Raw genomic sequence first — 22,383 nt, 5'->3', positions numbered from 1 at the left:
AAACTGAACAATCAATCATTTATTAAAGAAAATTGTCAGACATATTGATGGTAAACATAATTAGTTGATGGATTAATACAAACTTGTTGCAGTTGCCTGTGTGAAATTTGATAAAACTTTAGAGCAAATGAGAACAATGTCTTGATTGGGGCCCAGCTGGTTATCCAGCCTTGGTACTGCAGGCTAAGGTCTCATTTAATGTCTCATTCACTCACCTCCCATTTACTCCGTCTCACACTAACTATGCAATCACGTTCTTGCTTATTTGTTGCACTGATGCACTTTATAGTCACATTCATATTTATTCTTTATCTTTGCACTAAATGTTACCTGAGTTTTATTGTTTAATGTACTGTTGTTGTGTTTTATGTGCCTTGTAAGGTTTCCTTGAGTGCTTTGAAAGGCGCCTTTAAATATAATGCATTATTATTATTATTATTATTTAGAGCCCAGTCTGTTGTGGTACTTTGACCTGAAAAAGACAAAGAACAAAAATGTAAAAGAAAAAAGGCTTTGTTCCTCAGGAGCAATGTTGCTGTAATTCTCACCTATTGATTTCCATGCAAGCCTTTATATATTTGCCCAGAAGTATTTTTGACTTGTGTTAACATTTAACCGACTGGTAGACTGCAAAAAAAATGAATATTATCACTATTTAAAAAAAAGGACACTTTGGAAACTGTCAGTAGATTCTGCTGTGACAGAGGCAGCAGTATGGTGGAGGCTTGTATGTGTGTGTGTGTGTGTGTGTGTGTGTGTGTGTGTGTGTGTGTGTGTGTGTGTGTGTGTGTGTGTGTGTGTGTGTGTGTGTGTGTGTGTGTGTGTGTGTGTGTGTGTGTGTGTGTTTGCTGCTCTGTGAGAGCCCAAATGAGACTGGAGCAGACAGCAGAAGAGAGAGGATCACTGCCTCATGCAGCGTGTCTGTATCAGATGAGAAGGGGGTCACCCAGGATTCCCTTGAAGCTGCTCTCCAGGAAAAAAAAAAAAAACTGTGTTACAAGATCTTTGTTTGTACCTCGTGTACTGGATAGGATCAGCTCTACAGTGCTGCTGTTTTATCGCGTATCATCGATTTTTTAATTGTTTTTGTTTTTTAAGAAGATGCCGAGCCGGGAGAGAAAAGTGAGGCAGACTGTGTCGGGAATTGACTGTTTGAAAGAGCAAGACGCGTTGTAGGAATCAGTCAAATCAATAGCGAAAAAGGTCGATTTAGATTTAATTTAACATTTTTTATTTTATCTGAAATGTAGACGCTACATGTGGTTAGAAGAGCGGCAAAGTTGCCCGTTTATTTCTCTCTATCTTTAATGTGAGCTGAAATGTTATTTAAGGCATTAAAACATTGTAGATGGGTTCAAGCTTTCCTGATTATGAAGTAGAAGTTTTCATTTTTATGAATTGGCATTGCCTATTTGCTTCATCTCTCTCTCTCGTCATATCTTGCTTACAGTAGGCTGCTACTGGCTATGCATTGAAAGCAAAGGCGATATCCATGCTGCATTCTTGGTTAATGCAGTCCGGCGCCAGGTGATTTTACACATATTTCAGCATATTGAATATATTAGAGGCAGGAGCGAGGTTGCACTTTGAGGAGGGGGGCTTTCCTGATTCATTTGTTTGATATTTTGTTCAGAAAATATCAAGGACGGTAGCAAAGGGGTCTGTGCCTCAAAACTCCGGAGAGCTAGGCTCTATGAAGATCGCGATACAGTTGTTGGTTTTCCCTCGCAGAAATGCCAGTGCGTGCTGTGACCACCAGGTTCATGTACAAGGGACTTTGCACTATTCCAGATGTCCTAACCTACCGGACCCCTGTTAACCTGCCTGAGGATGAGGTGGAAGGTGAGTCGTGTCGGTTTTTTAAGTATTTAATGTAGTTATTACTGTACATCTGCATGCAACGTCCACCTGGAAAACCAATTCAGGACCACGGAGAGCTCCAGACGGTGCGCGCTTCTCTTCCCTTAAATCTCACTGTGCATTATAACGGGCAGTAAAGGGGTTCAGTAGTGAAGCTATTCTGCATCTTCTTTAAGGTTTAAATGCTCCACAAAATTTGGGTATCATAGGCAACCTGTATGCTTTTATACTCAGCTGTTTTTTGGGGGTTTTTTGCAAATTGTTGCATCTGACTTTTGGCACAAAGACTCATAATCAACTGACGTTTTTTGCCCTTCCTACATCAATTTTAAAAAAATCACTTAATCAAATACCTGAAGTAAATAGCTAAAAATTCACTTCATCTAATACCTGAAATAAATAGCAAAAAAAATCACTTCATCTAATACCTGAAATAAATAGAAAAATATTCACTTCATCTAATACCTGAAGTCAAGAGCTAATATGGATTTCAACCATGTACAGCACACAACATCCCAAGTTTTCTACCTGTGACACATCGTTATAACTTATGAGTCAACATGTTTATACACATTTCCATGGCTCCTGGCTATAACCAATGCATATGTAAGAACTACAGTAAATGTACCTGATGTCATTTACTGGAAGTCATTCATGCTTGAGCCAAAAGACATGACTGGAAACTGATAGAGACGAGGCTTCCCAAAGAAGGAGAAAAGGTTTTGATGAATGACAAATATGTACTTATAGAAAATATGGCTAATAAAACCCCATGACTAAGATGGGACATTGATTCAGTTTGAAAATTAAATTACATCCTCTCATCTTTTTCAGGCTTTCTTTGATGTATTGCATTTTATCACAATAAGACAATGTTGTACTTTGGCTAGCTGAGAGATTCATTGAGGAATTATGATGAGTCTTACTATTATAATTGTAGGGCACGGCTGGAGTGGACGTTTTGTTTTGGGCAAATGGCCCCTCACAATGAGAAAGCACAGCTGGCAGTGATTTGGAACAAAGCCATGCAGACTACAATAAAGAGATAACTCAGATCAGATTTGATATCACTAAGTCTTTTATACGAAGGGAATTATATTTCCTCTTCTGTCTGTAGGTTGCCCAAGCCCAGAAGTGGCTGCCTGCCCTTGCTTTGAGCCACTCATTTGACATTGAAAATCCACTATCTGCAGTAACGACATAAATTTAATTAAAAGGTCGGCTTTGGAAAAGCAAGAATTAGAACAACAGTTAAATGGGAAGAGTGGCTTGTGTTGCAGGTAGAAGCTGTGCAGTCAGTGGCGATGTTGCTTTTCAGGTAACGAGGAGAAATCTTTTAAAACTGTAGTTTACTAATCGAGAGTCATTAAATATTCACACCCTAGTGACACAGACCATTGAACCATAAAATGTATTTACCTGGGGAAGATTCACCGAGCACATAATGCACTGCTACGTTTACATGGCCTCACACCTCGGCAGTGCCCAGAGTAAACAATGCTCTGTGATTGGTCGCTGAGCAGCTCAACTGGCAAATAAGGTGTGTTATTGAGCACTAGCACTCGTTTTTTAAGGAGGTGACAATGTTTCAGATGAACCTCAGCCTCAGTCTTTAATCAAAAACCTCCCACTTACTGTGCTGACCCACTACAGTTTAGACTACTGCTGCTCCAGCTTAAACACAACATGGGAGCTGCAGCACTGCCTAAATGAATGATCTTGATCTGCGAACAGTGTTGCAGTCCAGGGTTTCTGAATGAAAATTACTCCCTTTTTCACAGAGGTCTGAAAATATAGTTTCATCAACAAAATCTTTAATTACCTTCGGTCCAAAGTTCCGTGATTGCTCCTCTCATGTAATTATGCTCTAATCATATTTATGATAATAGCTTTTTCCTTGCAATGTGTCTATATACACCCCGGTATAGTTCAACATGCTTGGAATAGAATACCAACTAATTACTGAACTACAATATATCAATTTTTGGGAGATGCCTATATGATTAACACTACCGTGGGGTCTTGTTTTTCAGTATTCAGGACAGAAACAGAAAAACAAAAGTATTATTATGAATTAATTTATGAGTCAATCACATCTACGGTATCACAGCCACCAAAAAACAGTACGTGTAAGTTAATTATTGCATTATTTCACCATGTTTCTAACTCTTTTCCTCATATCATGTTAGTTTTTTGTTTTTTTTATTACCTGCCCAATGTCTTATAGAAACTGATACATACCCTTCATAAGCATATCAACCTTACAACAAACTTCTCCTGGTGACATTGTTGCAGAGACATGCTCACCACCATTTTAAAGCATGCACGACAAACATAAACACACAAGGACAGAAGGACCTTGCATCCTGTGCAAAGAGACTGCATGTCACACCGTGGACGGCACATGAACCATACAGATTACAGATTTTAATGCAGCTTTAGAGGGAACTGCAGAGAATGACAAATTCTGTACTTCACCGGTGTCCAAGCAGAAAGTTTTAATACTATAATGAGATGCACAAAATATATTTTAAGTGTTAGCGGATCTATCTATCTGAGGCTTCAGGGGTAGTGGTCCCTTCTCGCCTTAGGGGGAGAAAAATGATGTCTTAAGGCCTGCAAATCAAACCACAGTGGCTCCTAAAGGCAAGGGAAAGTGTAGTCATAGTCATTAATTTCATTTTGTATCCCATTGCCCTTTGTACGGTGACTTCAGAAATTATTTGTTTGAAAAGATTCAGTCATTGTCAGAAGCTGATATAGTGAGTTGGCTTTTTTATTGCAAGCATTTTCATTTCAGTGAGACTTGTAGAAAATTCATAGCAGACAGAGAACACAGTATCCATCATAATGGTATATTTCTGTGATGTAAACTGAATGTTTTGAAATGTACTCCTCTTGAACTTGTGAAACTGTACATTATGATTTGTCAGGTGGTCATCTTGGTTATTGTCCAGTGGCATGTAAGCTCATATTGGCTGACCACCATAAAAGGTGCAGGACACTCAAATAAACAAATCAACCATAGTTGGTCCTGCATGCAATATGTTGGTTTAACACAGGATGGCTGAGCACAAGCTTACGGTTTTGTTATTGTAAATGTAGCTTCCTAAATACTTTAGCTAAATACAAAATTACTTAATAAACAGGATCTTCAATAATGAAGAAACAGTTCGTTTCCACATCACATTTTTGTTCTGACATCCACTTTGAGCTCAGGAAACCATACCCTCTTGAGACCATTAACAACATCATCAGGCGCTTTGATGTTAAAGCAAGCAGCAGCCACCTCTGTTCAGTGCTGAAACCAAGCGGGGAGTTCTGGTCCTCTGAAATGAGGCCAACACGGAAGTAACTTAAAACTGCATTCTATCGAAAGGCCACCAGGGGGCGACCGTTTTGGCGTCAAAAGGACTTCCGTCTCTATACAAGTCAATGGAGAATTCACCAACTTCTCACTTGATTTCTAACCTCAGTAAACGTTTTCAAAATGTGTTTATGGTCTCAATCGCTAGTTTAAAGCCTTCTTCAATGCAGTATGATGTTCATTTGGGACATTTTGGCCTCACTGATTTTATATGTGACGATAAAGCAGGGTATGCATTAGGGCGTGGCCACGTCGTGATTGACAGGTTGATTGGTTCACAGGTTCAGGAGGGCGCCTCATGCTCCTCCTGATGCCCATATAAGTAGAATCCGTGTTTTTATTTTTCCCAGCATGCACCGGAAATTTTCAGGATGGTGCTGCTCAGATCCGAAACTATTGGCTTCCAAGCAGCAGTCCACAAACCAATGGGTGACGTCACGGATGTTACGTCCATTATATATACAGTCTATGGCTGAAACCAACACAGAAGGGCCTCAAGCTGCAGTTTCTAAAATGGCCATTTGACTATTCAAGTGACGGAAACTACTGCCACTTTCTCTATTGACAAAGCAGAGATGTAAGGTCTTTCATGGATAAAGTAATTTCCTGCTATGTGTGTCATGGTGGGTTTTTTTTAAAATGACTGTTTTATTTTATAATTACAAGACGGTGAAAATAAATTGCGTAGTAGAAAATAATAGGAAGACACTACTCATCATTTAAAAAGTGAGTAATGACACAGATTTATGAGTTGGTACATTTTCTTTCTTTACTGATTAGAACATTTTTTTCTTAAAGCATAATACAAATGTAAACACAATTAATCACTTTATGGATTGCTTTCCAAACGCATCATTTAATTAAATAATTCTTATTAATTAGTGTGTAATTATTACAATGGCACACTCAGGACTCCATAGAGGTTACCTGTGAATCTTTATAAGCCTTCCATCTTCATACCGTTGCAATCTTTAACCTGATATGTTATTACTTAGATTACAGGTATACATGTATAACAAACACCATATTAGTAATATATATTGGTAGTTTTGTGGATGCTGATTAAGTCCTCAAATTGCTTAATGGATCTGGAGTTTCCGAGAGAGTGTTTTTCGAACAGATGGTTGCCTAGGTGAGCGGGTCAGTGGCAAGACTCCCTGCCCCTTTTCTTCGCCCTTGTGTCGTGCAGTTGTCATAAACACTGATATGTATATTCAAAAAGAACTACCACTGAAAAAGTGATTCCTCCTACTTCATTTAAAATAGTGCATATGCTTAAATAGTTGAGCTTTCTAAATCTCTCTTTGAAAACCAGGATTAGCTTAATTATACAATTATTTAAATTATTTGGTTGTTTAGGTCTCTCTGTTATCTCCCTCTCCCATTAATTCATCAACACATTGTGCTAATTAAGCCATTAGGACTGTTTATGTGAATAACAAAACCGTCATTTTCCATGTTCCCCAACTTTTCCATCAAACATTTATGTGTGTGTTCATCCTGCGTTAAACTGTGGACGAAGTGCCAAACCATTTAATAAGCACAATATTAAAACCAAGATCTGGAGCCAAGTTCAGTCCATTATTCATGAACGACTGGGATAACTGAATATATCCGCAATACTTTGATTGACATGCGGCACATTAAAATGTAAAACCAACAGAGGGCAAAAACCATTTAGATTTAAAGCTATTTAGATTTAAACAAAGTAATGCCGGATATGTGATAATCCATATATACATACTGCATGTGAAAGGTAATACACTGATCTGTGAACCACTTAAGAACAAATATTCAATTAGATATCAGTGATTAGACTCATTTAAAATGGCAATGATCACATATTAAATATAAGACAATGCCCACAAACCCATTTCATTGTATCCAAAGTCATATTTGAATAAAAGGATCCCTCCTTTCTGAACAATGCTATTACAAATGTTAATGTATAGGCCATAACTTACAGTAAATTGAGGCCCACTTTTACTGCACATGTGTTAAAAGTGATAAGACATCTCATTTTATGGCTGAACAATCATGACTTCCTGGCAGTTACACTCCTGGAGATCTCTTAGAGGCTGAGCTTGTATCACTTCTCAGTGCCTCGCTGACAGAAGTTGTGAACAGTATTTATAGATCACAGGCGGCAGGAGAATCCCTCCAGACATCAGCCATTGTAGTGGAGTGTAGACCGTCTGCCAGTTCCACTTTGTATGCAAAGCTGTTGTCTTTTGTGCTTACGAATAGAGTGGGTTCTGCAGCAACATTGGAAATAGCCAAGTATATGTGTGTGTGTGTGTGTGTGTGTGTGTGTGTGTGTGTGTGTGTGTGTGTGTGTGTGTGTGTGTGTGTGTGTGTGTGTGTGTGTGTGTGTGTGTGTGTGTGTGTGTGTGTGTGAGTGAGTGTTACTTACCACAGTTATGGATCTTTAAGTATAACTATCTCACACAAACACAGTAATGTAATACAGTATTTGTCAGTGTTCACTCCTGTACAGTTGACTTCATGTTTTTGTTTATTATGACTTTGACAATCATGACGTTGTTGCTCTGTCATCTTTGCAGTAGTATTTCAACCAGGAGAGACCAGAGATAAAGTAAAATATGTTTATTATGCAGATGATATTAATGATTAGGTACTGTCATAGTCTTTGGCGCTTGGACTCTGCTGACGTAAGTCCTGAGCAGCATCATGATAGATCCTCCCCCATGGAGTCCAGACACTGGTGGTGGTAGCTGATGACTTCCATCAATCATCTCGGGCCAGATCACAACAAGTCATCTTAAGGCTGAAACTGATCGGGCTGATGAAGTTGAAGTGACGCATTGAGGAATCTGAAGACTGGGTGGTGATGGGGAGGTGGTGGGTCACGCAAAACAGCATCAAGAGAGAACCTGAGCAGAGAGGGAGAACATTTAAATAGACAGCTGCAATATGATAGGCTGATGAATGAAGGTGTGTCACTGTGCTATTGGTTAGACTTGACCAGGTGATGTGAACAGCTGATGTGTCAATTGATGCTCCAGAAATAACAGCAAGGAAAATATGAGCTTTGACAGAGATCAGTATGAGCTGTAAGAAGGATCAGGATGACTAAAGAATGAGAAATAAAACTATGATGTGAGCATACAAAAAGGTGGTCTTCCTGTCTGAACTTTCGCTAAGCTTCATTAGAGAATAATTTGACTTCCTCTGTGGTAAAAGATAAATATCTGGTCATTACTGTTGTAGCCGTCCAGACAGATTCAGGGTTGTAAACCACATTAAACACTATTACAAGATGTTAATTATGAGACTGTGTCCTTACTCTCCCCTTGTCTGTCTGTAGTCAGGCGGAGAGTTCCGGTCTTCTGAAATGATGCGAACGCGGAAGTAACTTAAAACTGCATTCTATCAAAAGGCCACCAGGGGGCGACCGTTTTGGTGTCAAAAGGACTTCCGTCTCTATACAAGTCAATGGAGAATTCACCAACTTCTCACTTGATTTCTAACCTCAGTAAACGTTTTCAAAATGTGTTTATGGTCTCAATCGCTAGTTTAAAGCATTCTTCAATGCAGTATGATGTTCATTTGGGACATTTTGGCCTCCCTGATTTTATATTTAACGATAAAGCAGGGTATGCATTAGGGCGTGGCTACGTCGTGATTGACAGGTTGATTGGTTCACAGGTTCAGGAGGGCGCCTCATGCTCCTCCTGATGCCCATATAAGTAGAATCTGTGTTTTTATTTTTCCCGGCATGCACCGGAAATTTTCAAGATGGCGCTGCTCAGATCCGATACTATTGGCTTCCGAGCAGCAGTCCACAAACCAATTGGTGACGTCATGGATGTTACGTCCATTATATATACAGTCTATGGTCTGTAGACAACAGTCACATTTCACTTACATCATACTTGAGTGGAGAAACATTAAGACACCAAGGAAAAGTTTACAAATTGTGGGACAACAATATAAAATCTATGCCGCTCTTATCTTTCTACATGACTGAAAGATGAGAAGAGCTGCTGCACATGTTACCCACAAGGATTAAACTCAAATACATTGAATGGTTCACATACCAAAGTCAGAATGGTCTAGTTCGACCTTATCTCACACAGCCAGCCTCCGATGCATTCAAGGAGGTCTGGAATATTCTCAACAGAAAATATTTTCACTTCCAAAAGCAGCATATTATTTTTCTGACTTTTAATTTGACCATAATTTAATAAAATAAAATACACACATACAAACATAACTTAGATTCAAAATCACTTCTCAAAAAGCTGCTTCATTGAGGGATATAAAATAATACAGAGTAAAGCGTAAAAAAGAAGATTAAATATAAATACACTTCATGGATAATAAATCATTATAATAAAAGAGATCAACTCAAGTCAGATCTACACAGTATGAGTGGTAAGTCCACTCCTTGATGTTTTATCCGGTCATGCAAAACAGCAGCATCATCTAATGAAGTCAGGATCAAAGTCTTTGACTACAAGATTTAACCCTTGTGTCGTCCTCCCGGGTCAAATTGACCCAGGTCTGTTTTGACTGTTCCTTCTTTCCTTCCTTCCTTCCTCCCTCTTCCTCTCTCTTTCCTTCCTCCCTCCTTCCTTCCTTCATCCCTTCCTTCCTTCCATCTTACCTTCCTTCCTTCCATCGTTCCATCTTTCTTTCATGACTTCCTTCCTTCCTTCCTTCCATCCTTCCATCTTTCCTTCCTTCCTTCTTCCTCCCTCCTTTACTTCTTTCTTCCTCCCTTCCATCCTTCCTTCCTCCTTTCCTTCCTTCTTCCTCCCTTCCTTCCATCCTTCCATCTTTTCTTCCTTCCTTCCATCATTCCATCTTTCCTTCCATCGTTCCATCTTTCTTTCCTGCCTTCCTTCCTTCCTTCCTTCCTTCCTTCCTTCCTTCCTTCCTTCCTTCCTTCCTTCCTTCCTTCCTTCCATCCTTCTATCTTTCCTTCCTTCCTTCTTCCTCCCTCCTTTACTTCTTTCTTCCTCCCTTCCATCCTTCCTTCCTCCTTTCCTTCCTTCTTCCTCCCTTCCTTCCATCCTTCCATCTTTTCTTCCTTCCTTCCATCATTCCATCTTTCCTTCCATCGTTCCATCTTTCTTTCCTGCCTTCCTTCCTTCCTTCCTTCCTTCCTTCCTTCCTTCCTTCCTTCCATCCTTCCATCTTTCCTTCCTTCCTTCTTCCTCCCTCCTTTACTTCTTTCTTCCTCCCTTCCATCCTTCCTTCCTCCTTTCCTTCCTTCTTCCTCCCTTCCTTCCATCCTTCCATCTTTCCTTCCATCCTTCCATCTTTCCTTCCATCCTTTCATCTTTCCTTCCTTCCTTCCATCCTTCCATCTTTCCTTCTTTCCTTGACTCAAGGACAACAGGAGGGTTAAATTTTCCCAAATAGATCAGGTCACATAATTTCAACTAAACCTGCATAGCACACTGCAGGTAGTGGGAGTATCTCAAGTACATTTTAACAGCAGGAGTTGTTTTAGCTGCAGGGCTTTTGTGGCAAGAGACAGCGTGCGTTCTGTTTGCTTGTGTTAATGTAATAATGTGAAGAAACTATAAATCCATAGCAGAAGAAACAAGCAAGTAAGCTAGAATCAAGGCGGTAATGTTACCTAATTATAAAGTCAGAAAGCTACTACTCATACCAATTAGTCATTGATGTCAGATTTTTGCATACATACAGTCTATTTGTGTATTTTTGCATTTTATATTCAGCCAGAATTATCTGATTGTTTTTTGCCCTGAGGATGATGTTTTGTGGGATTTCCACCGATCTTGATATTATCCTTTATTTTATAAATTTGTAGTATTTGACAGCATTTGTATTATGTGTAGTCTTATTTTTGCTCTGAAAACCTTAATGGAGTTCTCTCAGTTGTACAACATTTTTTTTATTTTTTTGTGTAGCCTCTGGTTAATATGATTCATATGTTTTCCCCCCTTCATTATCATTAAGAAGGGTGATGTAACCACCTGGGAGCGGCTGTTTTCTAATGAAAGTAGTTTGATTCATCTTCCATTGAATATCTTTATTCTCTGACCTTTTTGGTTACTACCTCAATAAGTTGCCTTTTGATCAAAAAATAATTTAAGTATAAGGTTTTATCCAATTTTAGTGTTAAATTAGGCAATTTACCTAATTAGATCATTTACCTAATTGAAGGTTGTTCATTTTCTGAGCAACTACGTGCATCGTCTTTGTTTGATCCTGACTAGCTGAGTTCCTTTTTTTTAACCTGTGTAAAGGGGTATTCAATTTCTGGACTATCTGCTGGAGGAAGGACTCGAGAAAATATAATAACGTGGAGACTATTTCGAGATGAAACCTATTGTGAAAAGTGGTCAAGTTAAACTCATCCACTTACAGTAACTTTGGAGATTGAAGACAGCCTGTTATTCTCTTCAGTTCCTGTGGAGCAAAGAAGTACTCGTCATCTACCTCCTGCTGTATTAACTCTATTACTGTATCCTGTGCAATGTCATGATCGTTACTGAAGGTGAAGTGGTGTTGCAATGAACCGGACAATCACAGTGGGGCTTTCTCAGTGGTGGTACATGGTACGTCCTTTTCGTCAAGGATAACGTTGTAACATCTTCTCCAGTGTGTATGAAGCATAGACTGTATATAAAATGGACGTAACATCCGTGACGTCACCCATTGGTTTGTGGACTGCTGCTTGGAAGCCAATAGTATCGAATCTGAGCAGCGCCATCTTGAAAATGTCCGGTGCATGCTGGGTAAAAAAAATACACGGATTCTACTTATATGGGCATCAGGAGGAGCATGAGGCGCCCTCCTGAACCTGTGAACCAATCAACCTGTCAATCACGACATAGCCACGCCCTAATGCATACCCTGCTTTATCGTCACATATAAAATCAGGGAGGCCAACATTTCACAAATGAACATCATACTGCATTGAAGAAGGCTTTAAACTAGCGATTGAGACCATAAACACATTTTGAAAACGTTTACTGAGGTTAGAAATCAAGTGAGAAGTTGGTGAATTCTCCATTGACTTTTATAGAGACGGAAGTCCTTTTGACACCAAAACGGTCGCCCCCTGGTGGCCTTTTGATAGAATGCAGTTTTAAGTTACTTCCGCGTTGGCCTCATTTCAGAGGACCAGAACTCCCCGCCTGAGAAATAGTCATGACTAGGACTAGCAAGAAGCTAATGTTAGCTACATCAAGGCTCCATGCGTCTCAGGAGCAAACCCCAGCTTTCACTTCCTGTCTGTTCTGTTTTAGTTCATGTCTTAATTGAAAGATATTTTCTCCTTGTGTATGTAGTTGGTTTTACTTCCTGTGTTTTCCAGCCTTACTTAGTAAATAAGAATTGATTTGAGACATTGATTTCCTCGCCCACCTGTGTCCTGTTTGTAATTACCCCTTGTGTGTATATAGTTTTTGGTTTTCTGCTCAGTGACGGTTGGAGTCTCTGTGTTATTTGCTTGTGTTCATTCGGCCTGTGTTTATCTGTTGAGTTTCTCCTGTGTTGGCTATTAAAGTACCTCAAGACTACCACCTGCTCCGCAACTCCTGACACCAGCAACTAGACAGGATTAGTCCATCTTTGTCCGTGTATAGAAACATCAGTAAAAATCTGATACTAATGTGACTTTTTTGGTGGTTGTAAGAATGATTTTGGAGATAAATGGATGAGCAATGTGAAATTTGTAATGCGGTCTTGAAACAAGCCCCTTTTCTGGCCGAAATTTTACAACATGATGAATATGATCTTAAGTAGATTGTTGAAACAATACTCTAATAATACCCACTACGAACATTTCAGTTCACAGTTTATTCTCACTGCCATATATCTTACTGTAAATTCATGGTAAGCATTTCCACTGAACATATCTGCTGTGGTTTCTTTTCATTAGAACTTGGCCACTTACACTTAGAATGAAACACTTATTAATTATGTTATCTCTGTGGTAGATTTCTTTTTAAAGACTAACACTATACGTTTAGGACATAGGTGATGCTCAGCAGTATCATCTTTCTCCAAAAGCCATGTTGGTCTTACGTTCTTGTTTTGAATAAAAGCCAGTATTTGGGATTTCCCCCAATTATTTAGGTGAGAGAGCTTCAATTTTGCCTTTCTGGTCCTGCCAGAGTTACTGATATTCTGCCAATGTGCAGCAGCGGGTTTCTTGGCATCAACCTTTATCGTGAACTATTTTCATGGATGTTTTTAGCAGCAGCAACAACCAGCATGAATCACTCTCGGTCGGTCAGAAAGGTCAGTAGGATCTGTTGCTACTCATGTTCAGTTTTAGCTCACCTTTTAAGGTCAGCAGACTTTTAAGTCTTCTGTTCAGATGTCAGGGTTGACATATTTCGCCTTTTGATGTTTGAGACAAATAACTTTAAGCGTATCACAAACTGAAATCCCTAAAAGTGCATTTCTGAAGTTTCCAAAAGCTTAGATCTGCTTCACAGGGGAGGTTTCAGATCAGGCCGAGTTGTAAACTGTGAGCTAAAGAAGGAGGAGATTTTACTAAGGTGACAAATGAAAGTCAAAGGCTTTAATCTAACAGTAGGTCAAACAACATAAAGCAAACAACCTCCATGTTAAAGAATAAATAAACATCAACAATTATGTTTGCCTTTCAGGAAACAATCAGCAACATGATAATGTTGGCAGCTGTTGGTCTAACCTGCCATGAAATTGTTAGTCAATATTTTAAATTTGTATTTGCACGGCCAAAAGTTGATGAACTGGTCATATCTTTTGTTTCAGTATAACAAAAACATGGTTTAATGTAATGATGTAATATCACTCTTTGCAATTAGTTTCCCCTCATTTTACCTTCAGTGACAAAGTCCTCCAACGTTAGTAAAATAAAATAACATTAACCCTCCTGTTGTCCTCGAGTCAAGGAAGGAAGGGAGAAGGAAAGATGGATGGATGGAAGGAAGGAAGGAAGGAAGGAAGGAAGGAAGGATGGATGGATGGAAGGGAGTAAGGAAGGGAGGAAAGGAAAGAAGGAAGGGAGGAAGGAAAGGAAGGAAGGATCGATGGAGGAAGAAGGAAGGAAGGAAGGAAAGGAGGGAGGAAGGAAGGGAGGAAAGGAAAGAAGGAAGGGACGAAGGAAAGGAAGGAAGGACGGAGGAAAGAAGGAAGGTAGGAGGGAGGAAGGGGAGAAAGGAAAGGAAAGAAGGAAGGAGGGAAAGAATGAAGGGAAGATGGAAGGAAGGAAAGAATGATGGAAGATGGAAGGAAAGGAGGGAGGAAGGAAGGAAGGAGGGAAAGATGGAAGAAGGAAGGAAAGGAGGGAGGAAGGAAGGAAGGAAAGGAGGAACAGTCAAAACAGACGGGGTCAATTTGACCCGGGAGGACGACACGAAGGTTAAAAAAAGATGATTCACTGATTTAGACTTATAGGAAGCCACAAAGCTTGCTCCAATGCACCATTGTTTGGACAAACCATGATACAGCTGCCAACACCAGATTTGTGTCTGACAGGACCACAGTGGTTTAAACATTTAAATACTGTCATAACTGGAATTAACCCAGTTTACCTTGTAATGGGAATGTAGATTGATCATCTGGTGTGGAAAGGTTTATAACTACTGAGCTATGTAAATAACTTATTATGTAAATAACTGGAACCATTATGATGGGAAAAAGAGAGAAAACAATGATAACATATGTGAGAGATTACAATGAACATAGTTACTGTATGTCCCCTGTGTCTGGATCTGTAGGGTTTTTTTTAAAATATTCACTCCTCATGGTGTGAAACAATCAGTAGTCCAGCCACTGCTCAGCTGGCTCAGTGAATTCATTATTTGTCACAGGCACCAGAGGTCGTGACATTGAATCTAGGGTGGTGCTGGAGGAAGATAACAAAACTCAAGCACCGCTGCTGGCTGTAATTTAGACAAATATGTTGTCTCTGATATTGTCACAATCTGCTCTGCTCTTCAGTCCCTCTCTGCAACGGCACTCTCTCATCCCCAGCCCTCTGCATTGCTCTATGTCTGTTTCCAGTCTCTGCCCAGGCCATGTACTTTCCTCCTACTCCCCAAAACTGCCACCCTCAAGCTGTCCACCAGATGCCCTAGAACTTTCCCTCCTTTCCCATCCACACACCTGTTCCCACTTCTCATCCGTTCCTGCATTGACATGACCCTCTCCTCACCTGCAACTCGTTCCTCTACTCATACCGATCTGTTTGCTTTGTTCTCTCATCATAGTTGCTTCCATTGACTCTCATGTTCTAGCCAACCTGATCCCTGATTCTGTCTGTTCCTGATCCTGTTCATGTCTGGTCCTATTCCTTTTTTTTTTTACCTGTTCCTGTACCTGCTCCTGCAGTTTAGACATTTTAACTAATTTCGAACTTCCTGCCTGCCTGCCTTGCCCTTTGCCTGTTTTTATGATTTTTTTGAATGTTAAACCACCCTCATTCAATCTCTCTGTCCCCACCTGTTTGCTGCATTCTCATTCATCACAGATATGTTAAGGTATGGTACAGACCGTGTCACTTGTTCAGAAGGACCTAAATGAATGCACCAAAGACTGGCATCCTGCAACAGCTTTTTTCTATTTCCCCACAGGGCCATAGACCGCCTATGTGGGCTATCACTTGTAAACAGCGGCCTCTCACTCATTCATGTGTCATTCATTTACACAAGATGGATGGTCAGTGCTTGTATAGTTGTGTGCTTGCATGCAAATTAAAAGTGGTGCTTTTCATATTCGCATACTTGCATGCAAATCAGTTTTTCTTTGCAGAGGCGGTGCCTGCTGTAATTATATACCTTCAGTGCATACGAAGTTTATCCAAGCTCTTGGTTTAGCAGCAGTTTTCAAGTAAAACACATGTTTATATTCTACTCCTTCTCAACACTCACTCTCCTTTCTGTATAGCAGGCTAGCATTGGTCATGTATTGATTGGTATAAATAATTTTTAGTTTTATCTAATAAGGATTTACTGTGCAAGTGTGAATGCAAGAGTCTTGTATATTTGAGGATGTACATCAAAAAGAAGCACCGATGTTCTGTGCCTTTGATGTGCAACTGCTCTTTTTACCACTTCAAACAGAATACTGTGATGCAGGGTGAGCATAGGAGCCAAATGGTAATGTTTATGGATTATTTACCAAAAGTTGTAGTTAATTATAAACACATGAATCTGCTCGCTGCCTTCTGTCACAACCAATTGTGCCACGGCCATGGTAACACGTATTGGGTCTGATGGTGTCCACTATTATACATCCACAGTAAAAAAAAAAAAAGGAATTTTCATTGTAAGATTGAACATAAGACTGAACCTAAATATCTATAACAGGTTAAGTAACTTCATGGGTCAATGACGTGACTATGACATTTTCAGTCTAACTGCATTTTTTCAGTTAGAAAAAGGTTTACATTGATTAAAAAAATACCATATATATGTAATACCTTTCCTTTATATGTAATCACTTTAACTTTTCAAAAACCACAAGTTATTAGTCATTTTTCTGTTATTTAAAGTGACAAAATATCATGTGGTGCGACCGATAAAACCAATAACTGTATTAAATTCAGAGTAAAATATCACTTTTAATATTAATCACTAATACAGTATGCTTAACTGAATTGTATTTTTAAATTTTTTCAATAATTTTTAAGCAATTTACAGGAAAAATAAGTCTTACATACATTTAAGAAGGCAACTGTGACATTATAGAACATAAATATGAGATTATTATTTACAAAAACTTAAAGGACATGCAAATAATTTGTTTCTAAACACTTAAATTAATTTATTTTAAGATAGATCACGGTCGCACCACATGACTTTTTTAAGGTCAGTTCTAATTCATCAAGATGGAAAAACACATAAAACACCTAATTTACTATTTTCATATGAATTTATGTGAACTCAACACTCTTAATGTTTGAATTACTGCAATAGATATTCCCATATTTATTATTTTTTAAATAAATCCTTATATGTCATTGACTCTCATATATGTGCACTACTTTTTGGTACTTTATAAAACTGCCCTACTCTTGTTTCTAATAGATCTTCATTAATACTCGGAGCCACATTCTCTCTTGTGTTATAGTGAAATCACTATTGTGCAAGAAACATTTTCTTTTCTATGTTCATGCATCTCAGAAAATAATAATAGTGATTTTGCTGGTGATGAGCTGCACCTTGCATTGTGCTCTTTATCCTTGGTACTGACACATCCAACTGTCTCTCTCCATCGTGCTAGAGAATTCAACTACAATGTCTCAAATCCTTATTTACTATATAGTGCTCTATATTTATTGTAAACAATTTTACTTGTTTTTGAGTGTCCAAATTCTGTGTCAAATGTCTGCACTATGTAGTGGCCTTCAATGAAGAAGTAGTATCCATGTTATGTATACCACTATGCAATGTGTTGCATTTAAATAGATGTGGTTGTGAAACACTACAGTATACCTGCCAGAAGTTACGTGAAATGATTATGTTGATTTACAAGCATTAAGTAAAATAGTTGTTGGAGCCAAATGCTTGATTAATGTTTCGATGAATATTTGATTTTTTCTGGTCTACTATTATTGTTTATCTGATTAATTATGAGATATGAACATGAAATATTATGGTTTGAATTATTAGTTGAATTGATAACAATTATGAAATTGTGATATATTGTTAATTCTGGTTATTTTCAGGCTGGCATGACTATGCACAATTGATGCCGTTTCTCACCTCCGCCTCCTCTTTATAGACAGGTGACTGCAGCACCTGGGTATATTAGTGTTGGCTATTGGGGCCGGCGGAGCTCTCGGTTTTAGGCACGCAGCCATACAGTTTTTAAACCGCTGCTATGTGTTGTTTTTGTTTTTTGTTTGAACAATTGGAAAGGAAGGAAGTGAACTAAACTGATCTGTCTGTCACTCCATGCAACGGTAAGCAACCTACGTTTTTGGAAAATAAATATATTGAACCCGAGAAGAGTGTTTGGATTTCATGGAAACTTAAAACCCGTTGACAGCGCTGGAGCGTGTCGGACATGGATGCATGTAAACCGAGAGACAAGAGCATCTTTTATTGGAAAAGATAGCGCTTACAATAGTATTTTATCCATGGTGCTGCATTGTTAAATTACAGTCCTGCTGTCTCGATCCATGGTGGTGAAATTGTTCAATTAGTCTTTTTCTCTCTACCCATGGCGCTGAAATTGTCAACCACAGTCTCTCTGGGTCCATACTAATACTTCACAAGAGTGTGGAGGTTTGTCAGCGCTCACCGGGAACACACTTAATTAATAGGACCTCCTGTCACTCACACAAATAACACAAGAATACTGTACATGGCAAAATTGGCTCATCCAAATAGTATTACAGTTACAATCAAACCATATTTCTAAAATCTTTGAAAAATGATATATGATGATATTTAGTGTGTATTCTATCTTGACAATTTGAAATGATCAAGAAAATCAGATTAATTGTTAATATAATTTGATAACTATCTGTGGAAGTTCTGCCATCATATTAGTGTTTTAATATGAATAATAATATACATGCTATATCCAACATATAAACGTCTTCTTGTCAGTTGATTATTGGCTTGTTATCAGTGTTTAGGTGCAATATACTGGGGTGAATATTGCTTCAAAGTGGCATTAAGTGTGGGTTAGGTGTAGTCTGTGTTGGCATATTTCAGACATGGGACACACTAGCCAACTACCTGCACTTAAATACTCAAGACTGCAAGTGTGGATATTGGTGGACACAACCCCAGTCTCCGGCTGTGTTCCCGGATGGTTTACTAGATTCTCCAGAAATGCAGAGTATGCATCAAGAGCTGACTACTCATACTCAAATTACCCAAGATGCAACGTAACTTCTGATAAAAAACCCCAAAATACAAACGTCACAGATCACCACCTCGGTGGGTTCACGTTAGCTACAGCGAGGGTATGTTCGCTTCCTGTTTTCAAAATAAAAGCATGAATTCTATCGTTATGGTTTTCTTAATAATAAAAAGTAACGGGTTTTTTATTCTGTGAAAATGACAGGAAGTGCGTTACTTGTTACGGCTAACTCCGAATTCGCAGGAAACTTTAAACAGGTGTTATTTGGACAAATTAGCGTCACATTGTGGATTTAAAGGGGCTACTTTACTTTCTTGCCTAAAAAGGTTAGAAATGTCAATAAAGTGGTATATTTATAGAGTTAGAGCTCAAATGAAAATCCGCTTCAGCCTGCTGATTTCAGCTCGGGTAGGGACGAAATGCATTGTGGGTTATCGTGTAGTTTACTACAGTGTAAACGGTCTGCTTACTATCTGGTCGTTTAGTGTGTAGTGTGTAGTATAGAAGTATGTAGTATAGAAGTATGTAGTATAGAAGTAAGTAGTATAGAAGTATGCGGTTTCGAACACAGCCTCCATCGTTGGTGCAGAAGCGTTCAGCTATGGCCTCTTTTTTCTCTCTCCATGGTGCTGAAACATTCAAGTACAATCTGTCTGTGTCTGTGTATCATGCTGAAATATTCAACCACAGCTTTTTCGGTTTGACACAGAGACACATTTTTCAAACTGCTTTAAACTAAAAATACTTCAACTCTTAAATTAAACAATGTGTGCATGCATATTTCAAATCAATATATTCAACTGAGCCTGCCGGGCATTGCTTACACTGTGAAAGCGTAAGTGATAAATCAATATAAACATGCTTTGTTGTTCTTAACACAATTATTGCCATCGTTCAACAGAGATTCGTGAAGCTTTCAAAGTGTTTGACCGAGATGGGAACGGGTTCATCTCAAAGCAGGAGTTGGGGGTGGCCATGCGCTCTCTGGGCTACATGCCCAATGAAGTGGAGCTGGAGGTTATCATCCAAAGACTTGATATGGATGGTAAGTGTCTCTCTTTTCTCTCTGGTTCAGCAAATTCATAAGTGGGTAGGCTGCATATAATCCAACGCACAAACTAGACACTGACTGTGATGTTTGTGTTGCTGTTTGTTTTATCAGGTGATGGTCAGGTTGGCTTTGAAGAATTTGTCACATTGCTCGGTCCAAAACTCTCAGCTGCCGGGATGCCTGATAAGTTCAACGGAGCAGACTTTGACTCTGTGTTTTGGAAGGTATATGTTTTCAGTATCATCATTTAAGCAACATAGATTCTAGCATAACAAATGTATAATAAATAGATTCTCTGACTTTTCTCAAAAAAACAAAGTTCTCAATTTTTAAATGGCCTTGGCAGACTACAACAACATTATAAATATGACACCTATGATTTCAAATTAAAATATATTCTCTTTTGATGCAATAGCCCGCTGAAATATTCTCACAGTTCATAGCCTGGAGCTATACCCCTGTACTACCCTATTTCTTGCTGAGCTGCAGCTTATGTGCGTCACTGAGGGGCAATGAGACAGAAGTTTTTTCCTCTGCTAATTAAACCTGTCTTGGTGTTTTGTGTGTTCCCAGTGTGACATGCAGAAATTGACTGTGGATGAGCTTAAGAGACTGCTTTATGATACTTTCCGTGACCACCTCACTATGAAAGACATTGAGAACATCATCATGACTGAGGAGAGCCACCTGAACAGTCCAGAGTCCCATGTGGACATTGAAAGTAAGATTTTATTCTCTCAACATTTTTTTTTAAAGGATTTTTAAGATGCTAAGATATGCTAATATGTTTTGTAAATCCTTCCACAGCGAGCCCAACACAACAGGAAAAACATACATGTGTGCGTAAAAGCCTGATTTGTGCCTTTGCCATTGCATTCATTATCAGCGTTATGCTCATTGCAGCAAATCAAATGCTCCGCAGAGGAATGAAGTAAATAAATGTTTCCAGCTGATTAAAACGGGGATTTAAGGACGGACACTGAAAAAGCAAACGTTAAGCAAAACATTTTTGCTGTTTTAGACTTTGTTCAATGTTCTCAATATTTTTGGCCCATTTTTGGACGGTTGGCTCACAAGGACTCTATCACAGCTTCTCTCTATAATGCACGTAAATGATGTCATGCAATGGTTCTGTATGATCGCTAATCAAAGCATACCATGGCAAAAAAAAAAAAAGACTAAAAGAAAGACATTTCAAGGGCTGATTAGTATCCTACAACAGTAGCATCACACTGATTCAAATTTATTAAGGTTTTTTATGAAATGACGTAGGACAGCAGACTGTGGAAGACTTCACTATTCCAGTGTACAGTATGTGCTATAGTAAATGTGCTGTTTCTAATACGTCAAAACGATTAATGTTGTTGATGAACACCCCACCATTTGGAATACACCCAATACTGATAGTAATAAAGCAATATAAACGTGTTGCTGGACTGCATATAAAAAAGTAGTTTTAATCATTTACTATAAAACATATGGACAGGGAAATAATGTGTCTCTTTTAACCCTCCTGTTGTCCTTGAGTCAAGGAAGGAGGGAAAGATGGAAGGATGGAAGGATGGAAGGAAGGGAGGAAGAAGGAAGGAAAGGAGGAAGGAAGGAAGGAAAGATGGAAGGATGGAAGGAAGGGAGGAAGGGAGGAAGGAAGGAAGGAAGGAAGGAAGGAAGGAAGGAAGGAAGGAAGGAAGGAAGGGAGGAAAGATGGAAGGAAAGAAGGATGGAAGGGAGGGAGGGAGGAAGAAGGAAGGAAGGAAAGAAAGATGGAAAGAAGGAAGGAAGGAAGGAAGGAAGGAAGGAAGGAAGGAAGGAAGGAAGGAAGGAAGGAAGGAAGGAAGGAAGGAAGGAAGATGGAAGGATGGAAAGAAGGAAGGAAAGAAGGAAAGGAAGGAAGGAGGGAAGGAAGAAAGGGGGATGGCAGAAGGAAGGGAGGAAAGAGAGGAAGGAGAGAAGGAGGGAGGGAGGAAGGACAGACAGAAGGAAGGAAGGAAAGAAGGAACAGTCAAAACAGACGGGGTCAATTTGACCCAGGAGGACGACACAAAGGTTAAGCTTATATTTATTGTAGTGCCAAGATTTCCTGTCCAGAAGTCCAACTCACAAATAAGTAGCCCCACTAATTCAATACACAAGATTAAGCTACTAATAAATACTTAATAAATTACTGAGTTACAAAAACTCTGTGAGGCTCTACAAATCTGTTGAATGGAATATTTTAAGTATTTTTGACAACTCTGTAGCCATGCCAGCAGCTTAGCTTGATAGGGTTGGCAGTGTTGGTCCATCACGT

At 39.1% G+C, this 22,383-nt stretch overlaps 1 protein-coding gene across 1 annotated transcript; it reads left to right on the top strand.

Moving 5' to 3' along the window:
* The first annotated feature begins 1,733 nt into the window (after positions 1-1,733).
* cabp7b (calcium binding protein 7b) lies at positions 1,734-21,028 on the top strand. Its single transcript, XM_062435017.1, has 5 exons — positions 1,734-1,842; positions 19,944-20,087; positions 20,205-20,317; positions 20,667-20,814; positions 20,901-21,028. The coding sequence occupies exons 1-5, from the start codon at positions 1,734-1,736 to the stop codon at positions 21,026-21,028; spliced, it is 642 nt and encodes a 213-aa protein (XP_062291001.1).
* Positions 21,029-22,383: the final 1,355 nt, after the last annotated feature.

This window comes from Scomber scombrus, chromosome 15, assembly GCF_963691925.1.
Source record: "Scomber scombrus chromosome 15, fScoSco1.1, whole genome shotgun sequence".
NCBI classification, from domain to species: domain Eukaryota; kingdom Metazoa; phylum Chordata; class Actinopteri; order Scombriformes; family Scombridae; genus Scomber; species Scomber scombrus.
The sequence above is the reverse complement of the archived record's forward strand: the minus strand, read 5'-3'. Positions and strand labels throughout refer to the sequence as shown.